Raw genomic sequence first — 20,730 nt, 5'->3', positions numbered from 1 at the left:
AATAGAAGCTCCAGTCCATGTGTTGGTGCCTGTGATTGCTACTGGAAGCCAGGAGCCAGTTGGAGTATAGCCCTAGAAGGCAAACACGCATTTGACCTTGACTTATGACTAAAGTCCAGCCCAGGAGGTGAGCGCATACGGTTCACTAGGTGTTATGCATGTGATCCGTTGAAGACAATGCGGGAATATCTGGAATTTACTGGTGATTGACTACACATACATATTTAAGCTCTTTTTTTTTGTTTCATTATTTGGGACTCATTTATTTAAAAGACACTTTTTTAGTTGCTGCATCATCATTAGCATCATATCTTAGAGGGTTAGAGTGAAAACACCTAACGGTGCTGGGTAGCAACTAAGAATTCACAGATTTGTGAGCACATTGATTTGCATGTGATTTATGTACATTCGGTTTATATGTCACAGATAGTTTATGGTATTTTGTATTAATAGTAACTGCGCTGATTGTCTTTCATTTTCTGTAATATGATATTCCCACCTTGGGTTTTTGGATGGGATATGTATTGCTCTTAAGCGCTTCCGGACCACCCCACATACATTTACTGTGGCAGGACGGCCCAGGTGTGCAAAATTACGTACCAGTACGTGATTTCATGCATGTGGTATAGGGGCATGCGCACGGTGATAGGACACAGCAGGAGCCAATCAGCGGGTCCAGCAGCCATGATGGCTGCCGCGACTTGCCGATCGTTCACAGGAGAGACGGAGCAGCAGTGTGCCGATGTAAGCAAGGCACAGTGCTGATCTGTCAGGGAGGAAAATTGAGAAATCGGGTTTCAGCTAAGCTGAATCACGATATCCCTTTTCCTTCATTGAATCCACTCCCCTCACAGTTAGAAACACCTCCCAGGGAACACATTTAACCCCTTGATCGCCCTTGATCGCCTCAATCCTTCTCTTCTGGGGTCCCCCAGCGGTGCTCCTGGCTCCTCCCTGCATTGAGTGCCCCTTAGGAGACCCGCATTCCAAGGGGGCACCCGTGCGGGTGCGTTCCCGAGTCCTGCTGCTGCTTCTGTTGACACAGACAGCAGAACACGGCTCCCATGTCACTGAATTTGATTGACAGCAATGGGAGCCAATGGCTGCTGCTACTATTAATCTATCCAATGAGGACACAAGACAGGGGCTGGAGCTGCTTGGATCATTCTTGTTGCTGGAAAGATCGGGGTTCAGGTAAGTAAAAGGGGGGCTTTGGGGGGCAACTGCAATACAAAAGGTTTACAACCCCTTTAAGTGGTTTTAGATGTTTTTCATCTGGAGGATATACTTATTTGCTAAATTGAAAAATGTATATTATATTTTCCTATTTTTCTATAGTAGTAGCATAAAGTGGATACAAGATTTTTCATATCAAACATATTTTATAGCTAGAGTTTCCAAACGCGACTGAATTTCTCTGTAGTTTTACCTTCAATAATGTTGTTTGATGTGTGTGGACAAATAATTTACATACCAAAGTAATTATTATTCTGAGATTGTCACCATTTTGGCTTATAAAAACCAAATGAAGACCACAGGGCTTATTCAGTAGAGCAGTACTAAAGTTAGTAGTACACAATCAGTTTTCAGTTACTGTACAAACAAAAACATTGTTGCTGCCGCTATGGAGACTGGTTCACTTAGGCCCCTTTCACACGGACGGATAGAATGGTGCTTTTAGCTGCAGATTCTACCGCAGCTAAAAGCACACAATGCTTTCCTATGGCCCCATTCACACACTGCGTTTAGAGCGGGTTCGTTACCTGCGGTTTGGTGCTGATAGAAAACATAAAATTGACTGCATCCAGGAATGATTTGCACATAACCGCAGGTAATCGCAGTGCACTGTGTCAGCTGCGTTTGGTATGAATCATGAGGGGGAACTCCACACCAAATTTTAAATAAAAAACCGGCATGGGTTCCCCTCCAGGAGCACACCAGGCCCTTGGGTCTGGTATGGATTTAAAGGGGAACCCCTACGCAGACAAAACGACGTGGGGGTCTCCCCAAAATCCATACCAGACCCTTATCCAAGCACGCAGCCCGGCCAGTCAGGAAAGGGGGTGGGGATGAGCGAACGCCCCCCCTCCTGAACCGTACCAGGCTGCATGCCCTCAACAACATGGGGGGGTGGGTGCTTTGGGGCAGGGGGAACCCTGGGGCCCCCCCTACCCCAAAGCACTTTGTCCCCATGTTGATGGGGACAAGGGCCTTTTCCCCACAACCCTGGCAGTTGGTTGTCGGGGTTTGCGGGCGGGGGGACCCCCACCCTATGTGAATGAGTATGGGGTACATCGCACCTCTTCCCATTCACCTGGAGGAAAAAAGTGTCAAAAAAACCCACACTACACAGGTTTTTGAAGTAATTTATTAGGCAGCTTCGGGGGTCTTCTTCCGACTTTGGGGGTCTTCTTCTGACTTTGGGCGTCTCTTCTTCTACTCTCCGGTGCCTTCTTCCTTCTGCTGGGCTGCTCCGCTATCTTCTTGCAGCTCTTTTACTAGCAGCGGCCCGGTCTTCTGCGCAGTCTTTTCCCCTCTTCTCTGTTGTCCTTCTGCCGGGCTGCTCCACTATCTTCTTGCAGCTCTTTTACTAGCGGCGGCCTGGTCTTCTGCGTCGCCTTTTTCCCTCTTCTCTTCTTCGATGTTGACACGACACTTCCTCCTGCTGTAATTCCGGGTGCGCAACGATTTATATAGGCGTCTTATGACGTCACAGTCTCATTATGCTCCGGGTGGTGACGACATAAGGGGCGGGATCACCAGGTGATATAACCCTGTGACCACGCCCCATGCCTATATAAATCGTTGTGTACCACGCACTCGGCATTACAGCGGGAGGAAGCGTTGTGTCAACATCAAAGAAGAGAAGAGGGAAGAAGACGCCACAGAAGACCAGGCCGCCGCTAGTAAAAGAGCTGCAAGAAGATAGCGGAGCAGCCCGGCAGAAGAACACCGGAGAAGAGGAGACACACTCTGGACTTCAGGAAGGACACCTCCGAGCTGCTGCTGCTTTGGAGGAGACACAGTTAGGAGGATTCGGAGAAAACAGGACACCACAGCCCGGGCAGTAAGTGCCAGACCTCCCGCTGGGAGGATGCTGTCATGCTGTCAGTGCTGGGAGGGGGCTGTCAGTCCAAAAAAGTTCTGCTCCCTGGTAGAGGTGCCGGAACGCCGTTCTGGCAAGGTCTGGCTCCTTGACACATTTCAGTTAATACAGTTTAAAGCCCTATTTTCATTTTCAGATAAATTATACAAATTCAGGGTGGATCAAGACGCTAATGCTGCGTACAGATGATCGGACATTCCGACAACAAAACCGTGGATTTTTTTCCGATGCATGTTGACTCGAACTTGTCTTGCATACAAACTTTATAAAGAATGCTGTAAGAAATGTAAGGGTGTAATTAAGATAGAACACGAAAGACACATAGCGGAGGAGAGCAAAAACATCCCAAGAAATTCTTTAAGTATGTAAACAGTAAATAAGGGAGGACAGACTATATTTACCCCAAAAAGAATGAGGAAGGACATCTGGGTACCAAGGATGGGGAGTTGGCGAAGGTATTGTATTTATACTTCTCCTCAGTCTTCATGGGGGAATCGGGGGGGCTTCAGTAACCAAAACTGCAGTGTTTATCCTCATGACACATCACAGGAAGCACCCTCATGGCTAACAGAGGACAGAATTAGAGTTAGACTTGGGAAACTTAACATTAATAAATCACTGGGACTGGATGGCTTGCACCAGAGGGTACTTAAAGCGTGGGTTCACCCTAAAAAAAACTTTTTTTTTCTAGCATGCCATCAAGCATACTAGTGCGATCTACAGTACGCCTTTATTTTATTTTTTGCCGCCGTACTCACAGTTTACTGCCGTAGTGAAGTTTCAGACTCCCCGCGGGGAATGGGCGTTCCTATGCAGACGGAAGATGATTGACGTCACAGTCTCATTATGCTCCGGGTGGTGACGACATAAGGTGATGGCGCGTCACGCTTCCCGAAGATAGCCGAAATAGGACTTGCCTCTTCACGGCGCCTGCGCAGTCAGCTCCGATGTCTGTGCGCAGGCGCCGTATAGCGCCGTAAAGAGGCAAGTCCTATTTCGGCTATCTTCGGGAAGCGTGACGCGCCATAGCTGGCCGTCAATCATCTTCCCTCTGTATAGGAACGCCCATCTGAAACTTCACTACAGGATTAAACAGTGAGTACGGCGCAAAAAAAAAAGAAAGGCATACTGTAGCTCGCGCTAGTATGCTTGATGGCATGCTAGAAACTTGTTTTTTAGGGTGAACCACCGCTTTAAGGAACTCAGTCAAGTAATTGCCAGACCATTGTTCCTTATTTTTACTGACAGTCTACTGACTGGAATGCTACCAGCAGATTGGAGAGAAGCCAATGTAGCACCAATATTATAAAAGGGCCCAAAATACATCCCTGAATATTGCAGACCAGTTAGCCTAACATCAATAGTATGAAAGCTCTTGGAGGGGATGATAAGGGACTATATACAAGATTGTAGTAATGAAAACAATATCATTAGCAGTAATCAGCATGGATTCATGAAAAATCGTTCTTGCCAAACCAATCTGTTAACCTTCTATGAGGAGGTGAGTTGCCATCTAGATAAAGGAAGGCCCGTAGCCGTGATGTATCTGGATTTTGCAAAAGCATTTGACACAGTTGCCCATAAACGTTTACGGTACAAAATAAGCTCCTTTGGTGTGAACCATTGGATGAGTACATGGATTGAAAACTGGCTACAAGGGCGAGTTCAGAGGGTGGTGATAAATGGGGAATACTCAAAATGGTCAGGGGTGGGTAGCAGGGTTCCACAGGGTTCTGTGCTGGGACCAATCCTATTTAATTTGTTCATAAACGACCTGGAGGATGGGATACACAGTTTAATCTCTGTATTTGCGGATGATACTAAGCTAAGCAGGGCAATAACTTGTCCGCAGGATGTGGAAACCTTGCAAGAAGATCTGAACAAATTAATGGGGTGGGCAACTACATGGCAAATGAGGTTTAATGTAGAAAAATGTAAATTAATGCATTTGGGTGGCAAAAATATGAATGCAATCTATACACTAGGGGGAGAACCTCTGGGGGAATCTAGGCTGTAAAAGGACCCGGGGGACCTAGTAGATGCAATGCCAAGCTGCTGTTAACAAAGCAAACAGAATATTGGCATGCATTAAAAAAGGGATTAACTCCAGAGATAAAATTATAATTCTCCCACTCTACAAGACTCTGGTCCGGCCACACCTGGAGTTATGCTGTCCAGTTCTGGGCACCAGTCCTCATGAAGGATGTATTGGAAATGGAGCGAGTACAAAGAAGGGCATCAAAGCTAATAAAGGGTCTGGAGGATATTAGTTATGAAGAAAGGTTGCGAGCACTGAACTTATTCTCTCTGGAGAAGAGACGCTTCAGAGGGGATTATAATTTACAGATACCGTACCCAATATCTGGGTTATGGTGTTCAGCTGCTGATTACTTAATTTCATAATTTTCGAACATCTTAAAGGGACATTTAAAAAAAAATGTATTACATAAAAAAGGGAAATTTTTTATTGCGTTTTAGTCTAAATATGAGGTCTTTTTGGCCCCAGATCTCATATTTAAGAGGACCTGTTATGCTTTTTTCTATTACAAGGGATGTTTACATTCCTTGTAATAGGAATAAAAGTGATGCAATTTTTTTTTTAAAAACAGTGTAAAAAAATGTAAAATAAATAACAAGAAAAATAAATATATTTTTAAAGTGCCCCGTTCCAACAAGCTTGCACGCAGAAGCGAACACATTCGTGAGCAGTGCCCACATATGAAAACAGTGTTCAAACCACATGTGAGCTATTGCCGTGATCGTTAGTACAAGATCGATAATTCTAGACCTAGACTTCCTCTGTAACTCAAAACACGCAACCTGTAGAATTTTTTTAACGTCGCCTATGGAGATTTTTAAGGGTACATTTTGTTGCCATACCACCTGCGGGCACAACTTTGAAGTGTGACATGTTGGGTATCAATTTACTTGGTGTAACATAATCTTTCACAATATAAAAAAATAGGTCTAACTTTACTGTTGTCTGATTTTTTAATTCAAAAAAGTGTTTTTTTTTGCCCAAAAAAGTGCACTTGTAAGACCGCTGAGCCAATACGGTGTGGCAAAAAGTGTTAGACTAACCACCATTTTATTCTCTAGGGTGTTAGAAACAAAATATAATGTTTGGGTGTTCTAATTTTTAAGCAAACATTTTTTTGTTTACTTGTAAACACCAAATCTCAGAAAGAGACTTGGTCCTTAAGTGGTTAATAAAACAACGTATTATTTATTTCCCAAGAAAATAGGAATATGCTAGCAAGAAAATATTATAGAGAATTATGCAGAGTATATGACAAAAGAACACTCCTCATTCAGATCTCCAACATTGATTCCCACCATAGCAACATTACTCGCAGCAACATTTGCATTGGGTTTTTCTGCATGTTGTTCCAAAACCTCTATCTTTGCTGACCCCCGAGACTGTTCAGCTTTTGCATGTGTGGGATAACTCCATAATTGCAGACTGGGCTTCATGTAATTCCTTCCTAAGCAGTATTATAATACGCTTATTCTCAACCTCTCTGGTTCAAAGAGGCAATGCAGCTCTCTCTTTGTTTACACGTTTCCTCTAATTCATTCATTTTTTGTTCCAATACACGATTCTCAGTCACTAATTGTTCAATGTGATCACAAACACTTGCATCTGCCTTTGCAATCATTGTTAATATATTCTTAGTTACACTGCTCCAATAATTGTTCTCTCTCAGTATCCCATTGGGCTTCTTTTTCTGTAGCAATGCCTTTCATTTTCAATAACATGCATACAACATTGGCCATCCTTGCTTTCTTGCATTTTTTTGAAGAAGTCTCATATTTTATCTGATCATTATGAATATTACATTGTCTCAATAACTCTTTAAATAGTCGTGTTAAAGCTTTTTCTGCCCCGGTGTTAAAATGAACACAGGCATGTCTCTTAATAAAATCTTCAATGACTTCCATTGATTTGCTAATTAGTCTACACTGAGGGTTGCTCAACCAGACTATATATAGTTGCACATACACAAACACACAGATAAAAGCTGTTTAAAAGCTAACTTGTAGTTCTACAGCACACAAGGCAGAGCACAATCAATGCTCTACTATTACCACTGACTTTAGCCCTATTATCTCAGAACACAGGCCACATTGAACTTCTATTGGAACATAGAGCCATTTCACTCTCAGGTGGGGAAAAATAAACAATAAAATATATATATATTTCTCCCACTTTCTGCTCAAAGATGTTTGGGTATCCAGTCAATCTGAAATGCATATCAGATAATTAAGGGTGATCAGCCCCTCCCTCACCAGCCCACTTGACCAGCTACACAGACCTCAAACAGTTGCACTAGCAATACAATAAACGTTAACACATACACATATACCAGCCAAAAATCTCACCAGGTTTTGCACCTTTTACACATCCATTCAGACCCATTCGTAACCACCCCCACTTGTCTACTGTCCAATGAGAGATTGCCAAGAGATAGTCCTTTTAATATATTATATTTCTGTCCATCCTGCTGTATTGGCCTCTAGGGGCAGAATTGTCCATGTATCATGTCTATGTGCCCTAGGCCATCTTCAGTGTTAGCTAGCCCTTGTTCTCTTGGAAGCCTGTAATCACACATTACAATCTTATCACACCAGGTGGGTAAGAGACAAGCTTTGATGTGTAACTTTTTACATTACAACTTAAGGGCCATCTGCCTGTATCAACCAGGAAGTGAAATTCCAGAAATATGATATTAAACCATGTTGCCTTCCAACACCACCTGTCAACTGAAATGGCAGGACAAGTCCTGACTAGGTCGGATAAATGTCAGTTGGTTGGGATTCTACCTCTCTACACACCCTGCCCCCTCACTGGCCATATTCCTGATGCATGGCTTCACAGCGGAGTTCCACACCAGCCTCATCACCTTACCCCTCGCCACCCACAAATGCAGGAATTTCCCCTCAAATACGCCTCAGTTGACCTGGCCATCCAGGCCATCATTGGGATAGGTCCCGGTGCCGAGCTGTCCAAAACAGACATCTCAGATGCGTTCAAACTCTCTATTGTGCAATCCCTTTCACAGTGGCATGGTATTAAGTTGACAGAGTCTTATTACTTTGCCACCAAGCTGTCCTTTGGGTCCAAGAGCAGCCTGTGGCTGTTCAACGTCTTCGATCAGGCCCTCGCATGGATTCTGTCACACCAGGCCCACGGTCATCCACTACCTCATTGACTTCCTGCTCATCGAACAACCAGGTACACCCCCAGCAGATCTAGACAAGAATAGTGTTCAGCAACCTCAATGTGGACATAGCCAAGCATAAAGTGGAAGGCCCGTCACACTCTATCAAACTTCTTAGGTCTCACTCTGGCTATGCGTGCCATGCAAACTAGCCTGCCTCCTGACTTACTAGCCTTTATCAGCACAGTAGCCTTTATCAGCAAGGGTGCTCCAGAATGCAGTTGCAATTCTTACTAGGGATGCTCCACTTCACCATGAGAATTATTACTCAAGGGCGCTTATTTATATCACGGCTTTTAGACTTTTTCACACCAGTGCAAGATCCAGACCGAGTTCTCAAACAAGACCAAGCATCAGTAGTGGAACAAGTTCCTCACCAACTGGAATGGCATTTCAATGCTCATCCCGGAAGTTAGAATATCATCAAAAGTTAATTTATTTCAGTAATTCAATTAGCAAAGTGAAACTCATATATTTTATAAGAATGTGTTACACACAGAGTGATATGTTTCAAGCATTTCTTTATTTTAATTCAAATGATTATGGCTTACAGCTAGTGAAAACCCAAGATTCAGTATCTCAGAAAATTTGAATATTACATAAAACCAATAAAAAAAATAAAAGGATTTTTAATACAGAATATAGGCTAACTGAAAAGTATGTCTATGTACACTATAGTATGCACTCATTACTTGGTCTGGGCTCCTTTTGCATGAATTACTGCATCCATGCGGCATTACATGGAGGCGATCAGCCTGTGGCACGGCTGAGGTGTTATGGAATCCCAGGTTGCTTTGATAGCAGCTTTCAGCTTGTCTGCAATGTTGGGTCTGGTGTCTCTCATCTTCCTCTTGACAATACCGCACTTCTCTATTCTCTATGGGGTTTAGGTCAGGGGAGTTTGGTGGCTAATCAAACACAGTGATACCATGATCATTAAATCAGGTATTGGTACCTTTGGCAGCGTGGGCAGTTGCCAAGTCCTGCTGAAAAATGAAATCAGCATCTCCATAAAGCTGGTCAGCATAGGGAGGCATGAAGTGCTCTAGAATTTCCTGATAGAGGACTGCACTGACTTTGGATGTGATAAAACACAGTGGACCAACTCCAGCAGATGCTATGGTTCCTCAAATATGAGTACAACTATATATGATTTCAATTTTGAGTTGAATTACTGAAATTAATTAACTTTTTGATGTTATTCTAATTTTATGAGACACACCTGTGTGCATATATATATATATATATATATATATATATATATATATATATTGGGAAGCACAGTGGTGTAGTGAGTAGCACTCTGGTCTAGCAGTAAAAAGGGTTGCTGGTTTGAATCCCGACCATGACACTACCTGCCTGGAGTTTGGATGTTCTCCGGTACATTTCTTTTGGTACTATTTTGTTGTTTACCCGCTTCACCATGAAGGAGCCCCCTGGTGTGTGTCTTGTGTGGACTGTTATGTGTTTTGTTGTGGCTTGTGTAACTGTGTTGGAGTGGATATACAGAGTTCTACTGGAAAATTGTGATGCTGTTTCTCACAAAATACTTTGCCTCTACACGCCATCATATATGCTCATGACTGCATGACATTGTTTCATTTTTTTGGTGCGTATTCTTGATCACATGTACTTTCTTCTGGCTGATATATGTTCCTCCACCTTATACTGATGATGTGTTGAAAAAACTTTCAAGGTTTTTGGCTCAGTATAAATCCACCCAGTGCGGGTAATGGTCGATTTTAATAACGTCATTAATCCTGATTTGGAAAGGCCTACACCCATGGGTCAGTCAGGAACGCTAACTGAAACCAGATTTGTGAAACAATTGACAGAGCTAGGTTTGCTGGTTATCTGAGGACTTAGACATCCCGATGCGTGGGTACATTCATGCAATTTAAGAACTTATTCTACACTGTCGCATATTAATTTAGCTCTGGGATCTACTTCTGTCTTTCCATGAATAGAGTCCACGACATATGGTCCCAGTGGCCTTTCAGACCATTTCCCTCTTTTAGTCAACTTATACACACAAACCAGAGGGGATTCCCTCATGGAAAGTCAACCCATTTTGCTTAACCCTCATCTCACCCAGCAGTGAGTTGGAAAGTGATATTATATTGCGTACCCCTCTGAGACTATTCGGAGCAGGTAGCAGGAAGCTCAAAAACTGTACAGGGATTTCTCCTTGAAATATAAATTGCTGTCTCCCAAACACAAAATAACAAAGTTCTGGTTGCAGACGGCCTTCCCATCAAAGTACATAAATGATATGGCCGGTCCTTTTGCCAGAGCTCCTCCTAGCGCTTGAAGAAGCTATGAAAGAGGCTACTATTAAAGTACTTCCAGAACCTGGTAAGGATCCGCTTTACCCTTTATTCTGAATGTTACCGACCCTTTTTGCGCCTTCTTTTGGATGATAAAATTCTTGCTAGGGTTATGGCAAATAGACTGGCAGTATACATTTCTGATCTGATTTAACCCGATGAATCTGGATTGATACCATCCTGAGGTACGGTTATGCATAGGAGACAATTTTAAATATTCAAATCCCAACAGATAATATGGGTAGGAGAGCGATCCTTTCACTCAATGCTCAAAAAGCATTTGATAGCTTAGAATGGAAATACCCTTGGGAGGTTTTGAAAATTTAAATATTAAATGTTGATTTATGTAAACTTGCTTGACTAGCCTGCATATATTAAATAAGCTAGGATGTGTTAAAATTCCATCTATAATTTAACCATCCCACCTGATGTTCGTGCCTCACTAGGGCACACAAAGCTTATTCTCCCACTTTCATTAGCATTGGCTAAAATCATAGAGCCAATTGGAACGATTCTATGCCATGTAATCACTGTGATGGTCAAAAAGAGCTATCACTAATGTAAACATTGTAGTACTGTGGTGAGCCCTTCCTTTCTTTTCACAGCCGAGAAAGGGGAGAAGGAGGGTATATTGACTGAATCCATTAATTCAATAAATCTTTTTGGCAGTAGCTGGGGTAGGAGCAATCGTAGGTGGGGTGGAGGTTGGGGTTAAAATGCAACTGACCACAAAGGATGGTTGTGAGGGGAAAATTAGTTTAGAAGGCCATTTACCACCAATGATGTGGACTCGTTTTTTGGGATGGGGGGTTTAAAGGGCCAGCCACCACCAATGATAGAGGGGTGGGGAGTTACTATCAATGAATATGGTTCTGTTTTGGGGGTGAGGATAAAGTCCCATTGGCCACCATTAATTGGAGGATTGTTTTGGGGGTAATTTAAATGTTTGCAGCTATACTTGACATCTATCTATTGCAAGCAATGCGATTTCAGCGCAATGCATTTCATCCTCCAGGGAACTTACTTCCATTAATAACAGTCTACTTGCACTTGGCTTCAGTGGGTGACTGCTATAGGCTAAATGCATGTTAATCCATTTTTTTTTTTAACCATCTCAATATTAAAAAATGTTTTTTTTCCAAAATACTGTGGGAAAAAAATAGCTTGCCTTGGGGTGTCCACTTTCCAAAAAAATTGTTATTTTGGGGGTGTTAATACTATCCTGACATTTTTTTGTATATGTTTTATACTAGAAAGTAATAGAAAGGTTTAAAAAAAATCAGTCTTTTGTATTTTTTATATTTAAAAAAATGAAATGCCACCAACAGAAAGCACTATTTGTCTCAGGAAAATGATATGATATTTTGCATGATGAAGTAATTGTCATTTAAAACTATCATAACACTGAAAACTGATAAAAGGCCTGGACAGCAAGGGGGTGCCACATGCCAGTCCTGAAGTGAATAATTTGTAAACCAATTTGTTTCACGACTTGTATACCATTCTTGCTATATTGCATAGTTCTGTATGTGAATTTATATTCTTATATTTTAGTTGTTCAGGTTGGTTTTCCATGCCTCGGCAATCAAGATGGAGTGGCAGCATTTGAAGTTAATATTCTTGTTATGAATTCAGAAGGCAATGTGATTCTTCAGACCCCACAAAATGCCATATTTTTCAAGACTTGCCAGCAAGGTAATGACATTTTACAGCTTAAACTTTCCAAGACCTCTATATGCAGTTGTAATATAAACATGTGTAGAAGTAGCTAACATTAATAAATACACTGTGTATTTACTGCACAAGTATCTCTTTTATGACATTTTCATAATTCCATTCCATGCATAAAAGGTAAAACTTATAAGTGTCAAGTACAAGTGTCAATTTGAATGAGTACCTTTTGTATTTGTAAACATTCCCACTATGCTCCAAAGAAACTTTTTGTTGAAAGTTGAAGGTCTACCTCAGTAAATTGAATCACCCTCTGGTTTTGTTACCCCTCAAGGGCTCCACACAAAATTCTTAGTATTGACAAACATGAAGCCACTCAAGCCTAGTACACACTATCAGGATAACAATCCGATGTTAGTACAGCGATCTCCCCTGCTGAGATATTGTGTTCTGACAGGGGGATGGCCCCCCGACATAACACTCCAGTCAGCGCTCTCAGCCATTGGCTGAGAGCGCTGATCAGGAGCCGGTAGTCTGCTGGTTTTCCAGAATGCTTGTCCAACAAAAGCCTGCCAAATGGCTGCCATATACATGGACCGAATTTTGGACGTTTGTTTTTAAACTGGCCAATGTCATCTGACATTCGGCACGCATGTACTAGGCTAAAAATGGTTATTAAGCCACTCCTCTGTGTGTGATTTATAAAAATAAATGCTGCAAATACCTAATTTCACTGTAAAAAATACTGAATGAACAAAATAGTAGCGCTATGTGCAAAAATTGCACACTGGTGTGCCGTGAAAAGTCCCCAGGTGTGCCGCGGCAAAATTACCCCCAATATAGGAAGCTATGGCTGCTATCTGATGTAACGGCTACTGCTGGGCACTTCGTTAACATTCGTCTTTACAGCGGTGCCGGTCCGCTGTGTAAAACTCACTTCCCGGCACTCGGGAAGCTGTGCTGGCTGTGCGGGCCTCCCGACAGCGTCTTGCCAACTGAATACGTCATTGGTTGCTATGGGAGGGTCGGGCGTACGCACTGTTATCTGTGACGTGAGAGCCGTGGGTACCAGTAGACTCTGCCTGGCACGCTTTTCCCTGAGGGGGAAGAAGAACGAGTAGAGTAAGAGGTGAAAGTATTTGTACCTGTCACTATCAATGTGAAAAGTGTAATAGTTTTATTACAGGCATGGTGTGTATAAAATAAAAATAAAAACTACATAACACTTGGCACTTTCACAGTGAATCGCTTCATTGCAGGCATGGTGATTTATTTTAAATGTAATATATTTACATGGGCTATGTGGGTTATTATTGATAATGATAACTGTATACTTCAATACTGAAGTTTGGCCGTAGCGCAGTGTACCTGCGGTTTTCATGTGGTTTCTCAGACTTCTATTATGTCCCTCATTTTTGGTGTGCATTTCTCAAATGTACCAAAAATATACTACATAATAGAAGTTTATGAGAAACCACATGAAAACCGCAGGTACACTGCGCTACACCTGTGCTGCTGCTAAACTGCAGTATTGAAGTATACAGTTATCATTATCAATAATGACCCATATAGCCCATGTATAATATTTAAAAAAAATATTAAATCACCATGCCTGAAATGGAATGAGTCAATGTAAATGTGTCCTAATTGTAACAAGTGTTATGTAGGTTTTTTTTCACAGAGCACAAAATTACAGATTTTAAATTGTTTGCCGGGGGTTATGGCTGAAGATATCAGCCATAACCTTGGTATGGTTTTTTTACAGACAGTGGCTGGCTTTCTCATGAAAGCATTCCGAGTGGCTCTTGAGCCACTGGAACGCATTCAGAAGCGTCGGGAGGGAATGTCCTCCTCTCCCACCGTCTCGCCTGAGAAACAATCCAATGGTGTGGCCGGCTAGTCCAAGAGGTAATGAAAGAGTAGATCCCCCCTTGAAGGACCGGAGCAACACCATGACTTCCGGTCCAGGCTGGAAGTAAACTTTTTTTTTTTAAAGTAAAAGGTAAAGGTTTTAAAGGTAAAGGAGAGAGATGAGGTCTTTTTGACTCAGATCTCTCCATAAAGAGGACCTATCATGCTTATATCTATCACAAGGGATGTTTACATCCCTTGTAATAGGAATAAAAGTGATATTAAAAATGTAAAAGGGACAGTGAAAAGAAAAAAAAAATTATAAATAAGACAACATTTTTTTTAAGCACCCCCCCATCCCTACACACACGCATATCTAAACAGTATTCACACCACACATGTGAGGTATCACTGCACATGTTAGAGCGAGTGCAATAATTATAGTGCTAGACCCCCTCTTTAGCTCTAAACATGTGACCTGTAAAGGTTTTTAAAGTGTTGCTTATGGAGATTTTTAGGTACCGTAGTTTGTCATCATTCCATGAGTGTGCGCAATTTTAAAGTATGACATGTTGGGTATCTATTATGCCATAGCATAATTTTTCACACTACAGGCGGTCTCCCCGGGTTACAAACAAGATAGGAACTGTAGGCTTGTTCTTAATTCGAATCTGTTTGTAATTTGGAACAGGTACATTTTGTAAGTGTAGCTCCAGCCAAAAAATCTATTTTTAAGCTTTTTGGATAACATAGGGAAGGGTTATCACCCCTGTAACATTTGTTTTGCTGTCTGTGCCCCTGTTCAGAAGATTTCACCTCACTTTCCGTCCCAATGACAATTGGATTTTGAAAATGTGGGGTTATTAGGGAAACAAGGATTGGTGATAAAGCATCAGTGGAGAGGAGACACCCTTTCCCCATATTAACTCTTACAGGAGAGAATTTCCCTTCCCAGGTGTAGATTTCCCCTCACTTCCTGTTGTCTCCCTCCGTTTGCAAGTAGGAGTCGTTTGTAAGTCAGATGTTTGTAAGTAGGGGACCGCCTGTATACCCAAAAATTGGGGTATATATTGTGTTTTGTTTTAATTAATTGAAGTGAATTTTTTACAAAAATAAATGCGTTTGCAAAACCACTGTGCAAAATTTTTATGTGGCATAAAAAATTGCAACAATCACCCCCTAGTGTGGAACAACGTACTGAACTCTGTACTCTGCATTACAGAATACAGAACTCAGCGGCTACAAACTACTGAAAGGTCTAGCATGGATCGTTTTTTGCAAAGAAAGGCTCCAGTACCCAGCTCTGATTCGGAGCCATCAACTTCATCATCCACAAGTACCTCAGCAGAGAGGGTAGTGGAGGCCAGCACCAAGACAAGGAAAAGACAGTGTGATGATAGATACCTGTCATATGGTTTCATCTGTACAGGGGTTTCATCATGCCCTCTCCCTATGTGTCTGATATGTGGTATGAAATTATCAAATGAAGCAATGGTTCCAAGCAAACTTAAACGACACCTGTCAACAAATCATCCATCACTAGCCAGCAAGGAACCAGAATATTTCATTTGTTTGAAAAGTCAACACAAACGACAAGAGCCAATCATGATGAAGAGTGCAAAAGTGTCAGAGAAAGCACTGGAGGCTAGCTATTTAGTGGCCGAGATAGTAGCTAAAGCTAAGAAGCCACACACAATTGCGGAAACGGTCATTTTGCCAGCATGCACAGCTATTGTCAACAAAATGCTACGCCCACAAGCAGCAAAAGAAATAGCAAAAGTTCCACTGTCTGACAGTACGATTGGAAGGCGAATCAATGACATGTCTGCAGATATTGAAAACCTGTTTTTAAAAAAAATCAGATCTACTGGGAAATTTTCCTTACAAGTCGATGAATCCACTGACATAAGTGGGCATCCTCAGCTCTTGGCAAATGTTCGATTCATAGATGAGGACCATATCAGGGAGACTTTTTTGTTTGCAAACCGATACCTGAGAAAACAAGTGGAAAGGAGATTTATCGTGTGACAACAGAGTATCTGGAACAGGGCGGATTAAGCTGGAAGAACTGTATCAGTGTCTGCACTGATGGCACTGCTGCCAGGATGGGTAGTGTCAAGGGCTTCATCAGCAGAGTAAGAGTTCAGAACCCAAGTGTGTGAAACACTCACTGCTTTCTTCAGTAAATATCAGATGGAGCAGTAAACATTGTAAATTACATAAAAATGCGGCCCTTGAAGACACGTATGTTTTCAATTCTGTGCGCAGAAATGGGAGCAGAGCATCATAGCTTGTTGTTACACACCGCAGTCTGCTGGCTTTCACAGGGAAAAGTCTTGGACCGAGTATACGAGTTAAGAGAAGAAATCAGAAAATTTCGAATAGGACAGAAGTCTGCATATGTAGAATTGATGGAAGACAAGCAATGGTGTGCGAAACTTGCATACCTGGCCGACATTTTTAGACATCTGAATGAACTGAGTGCTAAAATGCAAGATAAAGAAGAAAATCTTCTAACCTTGTCTGACAAATTACGTAGCTTCAGATCCAAGCTGACACTCTGGCGCTCCTTTGTAGAACAGGGCAGCCTTGAGATGTTTCCCCTGTGCAATGCACATTCAAATGGCAGCACACTTTCTGATCTTATCTCTCAACACCTACAAATTCTTGACGAAAGATTTAGTCACTATTTTCCATCTGAAGCTTTTGCAGAGTTTGACTGGGTCCGTAATCCTTGGAGTTCATGTGCATTGGATAGCTCAAAAGTCTTGCCACTAGCGTAGCGGCGCAAGAGCAACTGGCAGAGATCAGGGAAGATCGCACATTAAAAATCAAATTTCAAGATGTGGCTTTGGATACGTTTTGGGTATCATTGAATAGTGAGTACTCAGTAGTTTCAAGTACCGCCATTGCAATTCTACTACCCTTCTCTACTACTTACTTGTGTGAACTGAGCTTTTCAAGCCTAATCTATATCAAGAACAAGTATAGAGAGAGACTTAGGGCTGTGCACCAGGAGCTGCGTGTCTGTCTCTCATCCTTTCCTGCCAGAATAGAGTGGTTGTGTCAATTGTCCCAGGCTCAAGTATCCCATTGATGTAAGTAACAGTTCAATTTTTTCCACATTTTTGGTTTGGTGTGCCTTGAGATCCTGACAGATTTTAATGGGTGCCTTGGTTAAAAAAAGTTTGAAAAACACTGGTCTAGCAGATGGAGTTTGTCGTAGGAACGTGGAGTACTTGCAGACGTTATGTGACACACGTCCGGGTTAACGTACGGACGGTGTATAAAGGGGAGGTTATGAGACCGTGTAACCAATCCTATTGAAGAAGTCCTGAGTGACTAAACTGGTCTAGGAGTGGTTACATGGCATACTACTCGTGTTCCAGGAAAACGTTCAGAATACCGACCACCGAGTGTGTAGTGCTTTAAAGTGAAGAGGGGAACGAACGGAGCAGGGGGTGAGACTGATGGTTTACCTTAGGTCTGCCGAGACCATAATACAACAAGCTTATTGCGAAATTGTCTTTGGTTTGGAGCCCACTGCCAAGTTCATTGTTGAAGTGCCTCTATTTGTTTTGCTAAATGTGAGTGTAACGTGAGAGGGTTTCTTGTGCTGCTTTTAATAAATTTGGTTTTGATATACTTTACTATTGGAGCCATTTTTACTTTTACATGTGGAGCAACTTCTGATTTATTGGAACACTGGTGGAATTGATTATTTAGTTTGGAGATTTACTCAGCTATATTGCCAAGCATGCGAATGCAAGGCATATTGTATTGGTAAGTGCAATTCTTTTGGGTGTGGAGTCACTGAGCACTATGGCGTGGTGGAAGTTTTCAAGCAAGATTGTTTAAGAAGATTTTTTTTGGACACTTTAAGTTTCATCACTTGGAATTTAATCACTTATGGACTTGGCTTGTTAAATTTATCCCTTCTATCACTAGATGGACGTTTTTTCTTGGAACATTGTATTATTTATATATTGCTTTTTTCATTATTTGTCACTTCTAAGGCCCCGTACACACGACCAAACATGTATGCTGAAACTGGTCCGCGGACCAGTTTCAGCATACATGTTTGGTCGTGTGTAGGCGCGAGCGGGCCGAATTCCAGCAAACATTTGCCCGCCGGGCCTTTTCCCAGCAGACTAATATTCCTGGACGTGTTTTAAAACCGTCCGCTGGAATCCTGCCCGCTCGGACATGTACGGTCGTCTGTACAGACCTACCGTACATGTCCGAGCGCCCGCCGTCCCTCGCATGCGTCGAATGACTTTGACGCATGCGTGGAAGCCTTTAAATGGCAGGCCCGCCCACATCGCCGCGTCATCGTCGCGTCATCGTCGCGGCGACGACGCGGACACGCCCCGCGTATTGTTTACGCGCGGACTTCTGTACGATGGTTAGTACAGCCATCGTACAGAAGCCCTCTGGCAGACATGTACGATGAAAACGGTCCGACGGACCGGTTTCATCGTACATGTTTGCCCGTGTGTACCGGGCCTAACATATACCTATTATGGTTTAATACGTGTATACTTTGTCACAGATTTATTTTCACATTTATTTAGGATTGTTCAAAATAATTTTTGCACATAGCGCTACTATTTTGTTCATTCAGACTTTTTTACATATCATTTACATTTTTTAAGTAGCTGCTTTTCTTTGGGTTTTTATATTGATTGGCGCAGTGGGGTGAAAGAAGGTTGAAGGGCGCATATAATTTCCTTTTTTCACTATTTGTTTATTACCTAATTTCACTGCCAAGATTGTGATCACAGGACTGGCCAGCTTTCTCCTTTCCTCCTCTGAGAGATGCAGCGGGTGGGGCTGAGATTCCTCTGCTGATGTCAGTCTGGGGGAGAGGAGGAGAGAGATGGCTGGTCATGTGATCGCAATCTCGGCTCTTAAATGAGGTATTTACAGCATTTATATTTATAAATCATTCACAGAGGGGGACACGGCAATAAGAGGCAGTGCTGATGGTGTATGCAGGTTAGTGTTATGAGAGCAGCAAGAGGGGGGAGGGGCAGCTCACACACCGACAGATATGTGAGGGGGGAGGAGGACACAGGAGCGGAGAGCAGATAGCAGGTTGCTAATGACAGAGGCACGTAAACTGATCACAGTGTCTGGTCTCAGCAGTCATGATACCGTGGTCAATTTACTGATGGGGTGGAGAAACTGTCAGGATCAGACAGGTTCTTTAGTTGTTACAGGGGGCCAAATGACACAGGACAAGCACTGTGTCATATAACATGCTTTAAAATAGCAGGATCCATCTTTGGGGGGGGGGGGGGTTAACAAATGCTTTTATTTATCCCGCTATAGCAGCACAGGAGTAAAGTTGTCCTTACTTGATTTCATTGACAATAAAAATACAGCAGGGTACTTGAAATTACTGTAACAGGTGGGTTGATCTGGGAGCTCCTGCCCATTTAAAAGTAACATGAAAGAAATATACAACTACTTAAATTTTTTCTAAGGGCCGGTTTACACCAGATGCAGTTCTGTGTGTTTTTTTGTTTTTTTGTGCATTAAAAACACATGGACAGTAGATTATATGGGTTTCAATGGCCTAGTTCACATCAGTGCCGTCAGTTCCAGTGCTTTCCAGTTCAGAATTGTACTAGAACATGGCGAAACGCATTAAAACACACTGAAATGCACCTTAATGCTTTACATATGCATTACAGCAAAAAAAAAAAAAAAAAAAAACGGAGAGAAAAAAAAGTGGATAAAACACATAGAAAATGCATCAAAAATGCACCAGAACCCATAAATAACTTATTAAAAATGTGCATGCAGCAACGCATCTGGACCGCGTTTGTGTGGTGTGAACCATCTCTAAAAATGCCAGTTATATGCCTGTCATCCTGATGCTTTGGTTTCAGTGCTCTAAGCTGATTCAATGAAGGTATGATAAATTTAGACTTTTCGCTGACTTTAATTTGCTGCATGCTTCTTCCAGATTTTTGATTTAGAAGAACTGAATCAGGCAACTACTATTTTTGAAGGCCAGCACTGGCATCTCCATAAATCTTTCATGACAATTGTTTTTTAACTCTTTCTTTACTTATGAACTTGGAAAGAACAAGGACAACATTCCCAATACAGATGTACTGAAAAATACTAGCTTCAGCATGAACTGCGAGAATAAATGGAAAGCTAGCTTTGCCTTTAGTTACTGCTTCTAACTAGTGTACTCTCTGTACAGTATGGCAATAAATTAATTACAGGCACAGTGGGGGGGTTTTTAGTAAAACAGGAGAGTTCAAAATCTGGTTAAAAAAAAAAGGATCCTGTTCCTTTAAAGCATGAATAACAGCACATTGCTTGTGCTGTGTAATTTGGCCCTCTCTATCACCTAAAATACCTGGCTGATCCTGGTTCTACCCTCCCCCCTGTAAACTGACCATGGTTTATCATGGCTGCTGAGCCCTGACACTGTGGTCAGTTTACATGACCACCCGGCAGAAGTCAGAGGGAGATTTTGACCCCTCCCTCTGTAGTACATACATCGGAGAAAGAGAGCGACGGGCGCTCACGT

The 20,730-nt window shown here is 42.2% G+C and overlaps 1 protein-coding gene across 1 annotated transcript in view; it reads left to right on the top strand.

Moving 5' to 3' along the window:
- WIF1 (WNT inhibitory factor 1) overlaps nucleotides 1-20,730 on the top strand; it is a 106,338-nt gene that overhangs the window by 45,182 nt on the left and 40,426 nt on the right. Inside the window, exon 4 of the mRNA XM_040344084.1 lies at nucleotides 12,210-12,350. Within this exon, the coding sequence (XP_040200018.1) occupies nucleotides 12,210-12,350 (141 nt within the window). The remainder of the gene's footprint in view (nucleotides 1-12,209; nucleotides 12,351-20,730) is intronic.

This window comes from Rana temporaria, chromosome 3 (genome assembly GCF_905171775.1).
Source record: "Rana temporaria chromosome 3, aRanTem1.1, whole genome shotgun sequence".
NCBI lineage: Eukaryota > Metazoa > Chordata > Amphibia > Anura > Ranidae > Rana > Rana temporaria.
The sequence above is the reverse complement of the archived record's forward strand: the minus strand, read 5'-3'. Positions and strand labels throughout refer to the sequence as shown.